Here is a 9,459-nt window from a genome sequence, read left to right on the forward strand (position 1 = left end):
AAAAAAACACACAAAGAGAAATGCATTAAACATCAATAAATATCAATAAATTAATAATTTACTACCATTGTGTGAATAATATGTAATTATGTAATCCAGAAAAGTAACGGTAATCTGATTATAATCATTTTAAAATGTTAGAAAATCTAATTACAAGTACTTAATTTTTCGAATCTGATTACATAATCAAGATTACATACACTCAGTTACTACCCAGCACTGCAGACAGACAGACAGACAGACAGATATAGATAGATAGATAGATATGCACTTTATGATCTGTGCAATTGGTTGATCAAATACGATAAAATCTGTTTTACAGTGGATATCTGGTCTGTTGGATGCATCATGGGTGAACTTCTGAAGGGGAAGGTTTTGTTTCCTGGCAACGATTGTATCCTTCCTTCACGAAAGCCACTTAAACCTCCTCTTAGTGTGTTTGTGTGGGGTTTTTGAGTGAGTCTTGCTTCCTGTAAAGGCAGGTGAGGAAAGTGCAGCCTAAGTGGTTCAAATTAAATTACAGAAGCTGAATGTAAGGAACTAGAAAACAGTTTCCAAAGATGGAACCTATAACCTCTAAACTGTTATAGAATCTATGACATAATTTGTTCAGATATAGATCAGCTCAAGAGAATCATGGAGGTTGTAGGCACTCCTACGCCTGACGTTTTGAAGAAGATATCCTCCGAACATGTGAGAAGAGACCCAAGTGTTCAGTTATTGGTTGAATTTATTAATACTAACAATGTCTAATGTTGTTGATGGATGACAGTGTGATTGAAATTTAAACCATAATTTTTGGTATTACCCATCTAGGCTCAGAAATATATCCAGTCTCTTCCACACATGCCTCAGCAGGACCTGGCGAAGATATTTAGAGGAGCAAATCCTCAGGGTAAGGCTAAAGGCCTTCTCACATTAAGAACGATAACTATATTAGCGCCCACACGCCATATTAGCGTGAACTGCTTTCATGCCATCTGCCACTTTTAACACTTGAGCTCTTTGATGTTTTCTGGATTTTGATTGGCTATCAATGTTTCTGAAAGTTCTGAATGTTTCAATGATATTGAGGTGGATTCTGATTGGTTATCAATGTTTTTATCATTCATCAGCTGGAAAAAGCATTCTGAAAGTACCAATGACGTTGTTCTTTTGTATCATTGTTAGTTGTGGTCTAAATGCTGCTATTCTCTTAAATTTAGAATGATTTTTAAAACTTTAAAAAGTTATCATCCTTGAAGTACAATCAATGCTGCAAAAAAAAGACGTTTTTTTAGTACTTAAAAATAGAATTAGTCAAATAAAATCGAATTATTTTCCCCCTTTTCAAATCTTTCCCATCCGCATTTGCCCTCTTTGACTTTAGCGGTTGATCTGTTAAAAAAGATGCTGGTGTTAGACTGTGACGGGAGGATTTCAGCCAGTGAAGCTCTGTGTCATGCGTACTTTTCCCAATACCACGATCCTGAAGATGAACCAGAGGCGCCTCCATATGATCAGACCCCTGAGAGCAAGGATCGCACGCTGGAGGAGTGGAAGGGTGAGAGGAAATCTTACACTGCTTTTGTTTGGATTAAAGGTTGTAAACGTACAAGCCACCATGCTGAAGCTATTTGTTCATTCAGAAAATCATTGTGAACATGATCTGCCAAAATTGATACCTTGTAATATAAAATCAACTCTATTTGTCACACTTTTCGTCTTTATTGACTTGTATTTAGCTTTATTAACTAATATTTGGAGTTGTTCGGTGACTATGGAAATCCACTCTCTCTTTCTCCTTCCACAGAGCTGGTGTTTGAGGAAGTAAGCAATTTTAAAGATCCTCCCAATAAACCTGAAAGTCTTCAGGTTGAACAATAAAACTGAGCATAACTACAATCCAGGAAGATGCCGCCCCTCGCCACTGTCTGTCTTTCAAACATACATCCAACAGGATTGATGGACATACTGTATGAACAGCTTGCAGTCCAACCAGAGACAATGACTATGTATTTCCAAGGCATGATGCCCTTCCTGTATGTGGGTGTGTGTTCATACACACTGAAATAAGAGCAAAACATGACCGGTATTGTTTGAACATAGACACAATGTATTAATATTACAAGGTGCATGTTGTGTGTATGTGTGCAGAGTTGTGTGTTTTGAGTGTTTTTTTATATTTGATGTGAGACAGGTGTCTATAGGTGAAGCAGGGTATGGTGTCTTTCATATGAGACCAAAACAAACTAAGCAGGAGGAGGAGAAAATATGTTTACAATATTGGATGGAGTGGGATGTGTGTCTTAAAAAGTTGATATATGCATCAATGTACAAAAGTCTCTGCATAATCAGTTACATAATCTGTCTTTACTCGTTTTGCATCCGCAAGGCTATCTGAATATAACATACCTCAAATGCATCATGTGTGTTCGCATGGAATCACACCTCAGGTGAAAATGAAATGATTAATAATTGTTTAGTTACAGAAACAGATTGCTGTGATAAAACTCATCCCAGCCACAAATACTGTCTTTATAACAAAAGGTTAAAATAAAGGTTAACTGTTAGTTTACGCTGCACTACAACAGTGCTGGTTAATTCACCATATGCTGGATAAACTGTTTTTCTTTTCTTAGGTTATTTAAAGGACCAGTATGTGGGTTGACCTCCTTTATTGTAAAACATAAGTTTCCACATCCATTTCTATAGTACAAGTCAGTTGTCAGTTGTTAATATCCATATCTATCACAAATCCTGTTAAGAACACGTCTGGGTCATAATTCATCCTAAAAAAAATTGTATCTTGCATTAAAAAAAAACTTTTAGGACCATTATGATTGTTTGCATTGTGACATTATTTTCATTGCAATTAAGAAAATGTTCATTATGATAACACGCAAATCAGTCAGTCAATCACAACAATAAATATATTTGCCGTACTGCCTTTAATTTTTTACAAATGTAAAATAGACAATTTTACGAATATGAGAAACAAAAGAATTTATGAAAATAATGTCAGTGTCAAATAATTTTTTTAATATATAATAATAAAAAAAAAATCAACATTCCTGATTTTCTTTATGTAAAATATAAATTTTTTTTTGAGAAAGCAATTTCAGTTCAGTCTTCTGAATGTTTCTTCTGTCTAGTGAAATGAATTACACAATATTTAAAATGTATTTGAGGAATGGCAGCAGTTGTTTACAGACTGAATATGTGTGTGTTTTCAAAAAAAGGAAACTGCATTTCAGGAAGTGTCACAATTATTTCTCAATGTATGTTTTGGAAGATCCTGAATGACTACTTTGATGTCATGAAACTATTAAGCATCCTCTAAAGTTGAATGGGGAAAATGGGTGTGGTTTCTCACATTTACACTGTATGTAAATGAACATTATCAACAACTGCCCTGCTTTCAGAAATCTTCAGTGTAAAAAATATATACTAACCACTTGGTACAAACAAGTGTCACTTCTCTGATGTTGTTCAGATGTCCTGTTATGTGGCCTTAGCACTTTGCCATTATGTATCTGCACCCTCCTCCTGGTCTCTTGCATGCCTTTAACAAAGATAAGAACTGCCTTCAGCTGTTTCACTGGGACTGGATCGGTCTTTTCCCCTTTGTGAGTAAGCCAGTCCCCTTAGCATGTATGCACGACCCCCTCACCATCACTTTTAATAAAATGAAACTCTTTTCCTGAAACCTGTTACAGTGTTAAACATTTTAAAAGTAGAAGGAATCAATTAGACCTCATTTACAGATCCGATAACAATCTGAAAAAGCTGCTTTACGATGTTCAAATGTTTATTCCAGCGCGTAATTGTGGAAACGTTTGAACCGCCCCCAAATCCACCGGGGCTCTCCAAGTTGCGTTTTGGTGCAAATAGTCGTGGAGATAGTTTAGGAGATTTCAACCTAAAAATCTAGTTTTTCTCTAATAACACTTAAGCTACCACTAAACTACTATGTCATTCAGATCATTGGCAATTGTTTTAAGTTCTGTCATCACAGACCAACAGTGAAACAGCAGCTAATGTCTTTTTCTCTTAGTTACCTGGTGATGCCGTTTATGGGCATTGATTTGGGAAAGCTGATGAAGATGGAGAGACTATCGGAGGACAGGGTGCAGTTTCTGGTCTATCAGATACTGAGGGGTCTGAAGGTTAGGCACAGATATACACACAATCACATCTGTGAAGCACTCTGTCCTTTATAACTTTGTGGTATCTATAAATCTCTCGCTCTTGCTCTGTTTCCACAGTACATTCATTCAGCTGGGATCATTCACAGGGTAAGTGACCTCGGAGAGTTTAAATAGAGGCACAGAGGGGGTTGGGTGACCACTTCATTCAACCCTGACATTCATTCATCCTCTGTCCATCTCTTCTCTTTTATAATGACTGAGAAAATTTATGGAGGCGTGCATTTTTGTTTCTTTAAAAACAGGCTATATAGAATAAGTAGGAGCATTTTTACTGCCTTAGATGTATATGTATTAGTTGTGTTTCTTGTAAATGTCTACTTGGTTGTCGTTGTTCAGGATCTCAAACCAGGAAATCTGGCAGTTGAAGGTATTAAAGCAACTCGGTCTATAGCCCAATTTAAATTAATGTCTACATCAACTTTTGTAAAAAGCTGGGAGTTTCAAAAATCCTGGCAAGGATGACGGTAAACTTTGTGTGCAGATCTTGGACTTTGGACTTGCACGTCAGGCAGATTCAGAGATGACAGGTTGTTGTGACCCGCTGGTACAGAGCACCGGAGGTTATCCTCAACTGGATGCACTACTCACAAACAGGTGAGATAGACTACCAATAGAGACCTGTACAAATAAATGTAGCTATTACATCGTCTAACCACTAGATGTCCCTGTAGAACATCACAGTGAGCTCAGTATCACACTAGTCCTGGGGCCGGTTGCACCAGCTGTGCTTAAGTTACAACTTGGCCTATTTTTTGACGTAAAGGGGCACCAAGTTACAACACACGCACTACTAAATATTTCTGCGTTGCATCATGAAACTGAATAACACAGCTCAACGTATAAACTAAATATTTCTGGAAGCCTCCAACCAGAAGAAATGTTGTTAATAAAATCGCAGATTGACTGAATTGCATCTTGAGAACTTTAAATTCCAATTTAAGTAAGAACTTATGAACAGCTTGTTCAACGCCTGATGTGATTATGAACTCTTTTTCTGTTTTAGTTGATATCTGGTCAGTGGGCTGCATCATGGCGGAGATGTTGCTTGGAAGGCCACTTTTTAAAGGAAATTACCGTATCTTTTTTTTTTTTGCAGTGTAACTAAAAGATGATTTCTCCTTTCACATGTTCTAGTGACTTTGATGATTAGCTGACTGATATTATGTTGTTCTTGACTTGTGTATTTACATGTAGTTATCACTGAAAATCAGTCAACTGAACTGACTTTATTACAATCCACAGCAGAGATTAAACAGATAAAGTTTGTGTTCACTGTACTATCTCTATTGTATCACTGAATCCTTGACATAGACTTGTAGATCTGGACCAGCTGAGAGAGATCATGAAAATCACAGGAACACCAGCACCAGATTTCATCATGAAGCTACAGAGCCAAGATGTGAGTGTATTATTGATAATAAGAAACACAGGAAGATTGCATGCACACACATAGACATTGCACAACTGATGCATGTGTGTTTTCTTTATCCACCCAAACAGGCCAAAAACTACATCAGAGGTCTGCCTAAAGTACCAAAGAAAGACTTGAACACTATTTTCTTTAAAGCCAGCTCAGAAGGTAAGCCATTTCTTTCTTTTGCTACACTGCTAGGGTCAATTGTAAGAGTTATTTGTGTCTAATGAGTGTCTTTTTTCAGCTGTGAAGACTCTGGAGCAGATGCTGATTCTGGATCCAGACAAACGCATGAGCGCTGCAGAGGCGCTTGAGCTCCCACTGTTCACAGAGTTCAGAGAACCTGAGGAAGAGACGGAGGCCCTGCCTTATGATCACTCTATGGACAACACAGAACTGCCTCTCGATCAATGGAAACGTATGAGATATCTCAATGGTTCAAATCTATAATAACAGAATTGCTAGGTTTTCTTTCTATGGGTTGAGGTAAAGAATGAATAATGTAGGAGAGAGATGAGAAACACATGAAGAGAGGTCACAATGTACAACTCCATTCTTAGTTCTGATTCATTGTCGTCTCGGTCTCTCACTTTGCAGGTCACACTTTTACAGAGATCCTGTCATTCCAGCCACCCATCACAGAGATCAGAGACTCCAAAGAAACATCCCTCTGAGTGGATGCAGATACACACCATATATAATATGAATAAATGTATGACAAAGAGAAAATGGAATGAATGTAAACCGTATGACTTTGTAAGTAAGCAAGAGTTTGTCACAATGTTGTTCAGTTAGAAGGTTCCACATGATTATACGGTTATGTGAATTCTCTTTATTACTTGACTTGAATATGCAAAATCCATGTTTTACCTGCACCCAAAAACCATTGTATTTGAATGCTAGTCTTAATGATTTCAGCATGCCAGTAGGCTTATGTTTTATTTACTTTACTGATCAGTACTTATTTCATTTATTAACGCAATCATTTACAAAGAATATGTAATGGTTAGCACATTTAACACCACACCCCTATTTTATTAATGAATAAAACCATCTTAATGAGTGTCTCATGATTTATTAGAAAAACATTTGGCAGTGGAATCATTTTCACTCAGAAAACATACTCCAATAATCTTTGTTTTATTAATTATGAACTTTTAAAAAATCTTCTTTTTAAAATATATATATTTGTAATATTATTTGCCTAAACAAATCTGATTATTTTTCAATACATAAGATATAGTAGATATTTATCTTCTCTCAGTGCAACAAACCTTAGCTTTTCCTGAGCAAGATTGCATAACTCATCTTACATAAGTTTAGCTTTAAAAATCAAGCACCCAGCACAAAAATAAAACGGTAACATGCTTAACTGTTTATTGCTGTTATGGTGCACATTCCAAAGATGATACAGATAAAAAATTCCCTAATAAAGGCTGAAAAATAAACGGCAAAAAAAAACTTTTTTACTTTGTCTGACATTCTTAAGAAGTGCCGAAAGTATGAGTGTTTATAAAAAAGGCATCGAAGATATTTTGAGCATAAATGGCAGGGAAGTTTGTGCTTTATATCTGTGAAATGGCACTGCCGGCAACTAAAAACACATTTTAAACAGCTGAAACTTCTGCTAAAAAGTTAAAGATTATTATTTTTAGCACAGCATGTCTGTTCCTGAGAAATTACTGCCACCTGTTCAAACTATCCCACTTGATAAGCAACAGACTTACCTTACGTTGCATATGTGACCATAAGGACTGAGGTCTTTATAAAAGCCATACCTTTCTCTCTTGCAATTTCACACCATGAGGAGAGCTGCTTTATTTCTACTGCTGACAGGTCTCTTGGCCAATGGACAAGGTGGGAAACTTTATGAAAAGAATTTTAAGAATTGATGGAAATGCTTGTTAAGTTGTTAAAGTGTTCAGTCTGAATGAAATCCCACAGAGTTACACTGGGAAAACGGCTATGACCAGTCTCTAGATTTTAACTGCCCGGCAGGACAGTCGATATCCTACATAAAGAGGTGAGTAAAACGCAGACTGTACTTCTGTAAAGGTATAGATACTGTTAAATGTTATACTAAAGTCAAAGTCAAAACATCATGGGTCAATGTGGTCTACAAAAAATATGGATCAGTGAATGCAGTTTACACTAAAATGGAAGTTATTGGCTATAAAACATGCATGGTAATTTGTAACCCCAGAAAAGTGGAGTCAATATTCCATTTCAAAAGAACTATATACACATTCTCAAAAATACTATAGTAATGAAACCGAACACATAATCAGAACATCAAGTTGATCATTCAATTGCCTCTTACTGTTTCCTTGCCTAATGAATAAACCAAGCCAACATGATAATCATCATGAGGACCGGATGTGGGAGTTCGGCTGTAAAGACACCTTTGATTCTGGTGCAGACTGTTTCGTGTCACCTTACGTCAATGATTTTGACCAAACGTTCACCTATGAGTGTCCACCGCACCACATCATCACAGGAATGAGCAGCTACCACAGCAATAAGCACGAGGACAGACGGTGAGCCATGATTTTGGACTGATTTTGATGTTTGTGTGAGTTTACCTGATCTGATGCCAATACCAATTTTTTCACACAGCTGGCAGTTTTACTGCTGTAGAAGTAACAGCCACTGTACTGCTAACTGTGAGTGGACTACCTATGTGAACTGGTTTGATGAGCTCTTTCACTGGACCGTACCAAACCAAAACTACCTGGTGGGTGCTGAAAGCTACCATGAAAATAAACATGAGTAAGTATAGCAGCAGATTTAAGAGAGAACTTATAAAACAATTAAACTTATAACTATTTCCAAAACGGTAGATGGTGAAAAAGGTGATGCAAATGAGATACTGGAATCCTAACTGCATGTGAAACTGCATATTTCAATGCTAACATGATATCTCTTTTTTTATATTTTCAGAGACCGGCGCTGGAAGTACAAGTATTGTAGTAAAGTACAATGCTAAGACTCTCAAATGCAAATAATCTCAAATAATCTGAAATAAACAAGATGGAAATGTAATGTCATGGTTATTGGCCAAAGAATTTTGAATAAAAAATCAGTAGGTCTGAGACTGTACATGCATATGCGAGTGTCATGAAGTATACTGAAGCCATTAGTGGGGGGAAAAATCAGTACTTTTGCAATTATCAATAAAATTTAGTTCCAGGTGTTAACATTTTGAATAATAATAATTTCCAGTTCATAAAATAATTAGCTTTTGAACCATATGATTACTTTTTCTTGAACGGACTACGCATGTCTGGGGTCCAAAACTCTGAGACTACTCATAATGAAAAATGTAGTAAATACAAATTCTAAGTTATACTTTCAGCATAATAATCACAGTGAAAAGTTGACTTAAAAAAATGGAAGAACATCTGACATCTGCACAAAGAGTTCACATGGTCACCATCACAAGTATTATTTGATTACTACTTCTTAAAAACTTTTTTTTTTTACTAATCTTTTTTTAACTTTTATCAAGCACAGGCAGGGAGACTGCCAGCCCTGGTATCGCATATTAAAAAAAATTATGGGAGTGCAGCACTCAAGTCACATATGGTTGACATTATCAGATGGATTAATGAATTATCACTACCAACAAATATTTGGTCCCTTACCTATGAAGTCGATACGCTTGTTTAGAGCAGTGTTTCCCAACTCTGTTCCTAGAAGCAAACAAAAAGCACACATTTTCTATCCCCTTTATTTAAACCGACTTGATTAATGACAATAACATTGATTGAACTCATTGGCTCGTAGGTAGACTTCAAGATCTGAAACAGAAAATGTGTACTGTTGCTTTATGTGTACTGATTTAGTGGAAAAGCT

At 36.4% G+C, this 9,459-nt stretch overlaps 2 protein-coding genes and 1 pseudogene across 2 annotated transcripts in view; all 3 read left to right on the top strand.

Annotated features, from left to right (window-relative positions):
- Positions 1-1,868, top strand: part of LOC107583972 (mitogen-activated protein kinase 11-like) — a 9,587-nt gene extending 7,719 nt beyond the window's left edge. Inside the window, exons 8-12 of the mRNA XM_016270359.1 lie at positions 323-394; positions 614-693; positions 817-895; positions 1,370-1,543; positions 1,793-1,868. Coding sequence (XP_016125845.1) covers positions 323-394; positions 614-693; positions 817-895; positions 1,370-1,543; positions 1,793-1,866 — 479 coding nt within the window. The 3' untranslated portion in view covers positions 1,867-1,868. The remainder of the gene's footprint in view (positions 1-322; positions 395-613; positions 694-816; positions 896-1,369; positions 1,544-1,792) is intronic.
- A 1,641-nt stretch (positions 1,869-3,509) lies between these two features.
- Positions 3,510-6,557, top strand: LOC107584040 (mitogen-activated protein kinase 12-like; annotated as a pseudogene).
- An 840-nt stretch (positions 6,558-7,397) lies between these two features.
- On the top strand, positions 7,398-8,643 carry LOC107583991 (hemagglutinin/amebocyte aggregation factor-like). The gene is made up of 5 exons (XM_016270383.1): positions 7,398-7,461; positions 7,549-7,627; positions 7,953-8,141; positions 8,221-8,373; positions 8,545-8,643. The coding sequence occupies exons 1-5, from the start codon at positions 7,407-7,409 to the stop codon at positions 8,588-8,590; spliced, it is 522 nt and encodes a 173-aa protein (XP_016125869.1). The 5' UTR covers positions 7,398-7,406; the 3' UTR covers positions 8,591-8,643.
- Positions 8,644-9,459: the final 816 nt, after the last annotated feature.

This window comes from Sinocyclocheilus grahami, unplaced genomic scaffold (assembly GCF_001515645.1).
Source record: "Sinocyclocheilus grahami isolate Dianchi unplaced genomic scaffold, SAMN03320097.WGS_v1.1 scaffold56.1, whole genome shotgun sequence".
In the NCBI taxonomy this organism is placed as follows: Eukaryota; Metazoa; Chordata; class Actinopteri; order Cypriniformes; family Cyprinidae; genus Sinocyclocheilus; species Sinocyclocheilus grahami.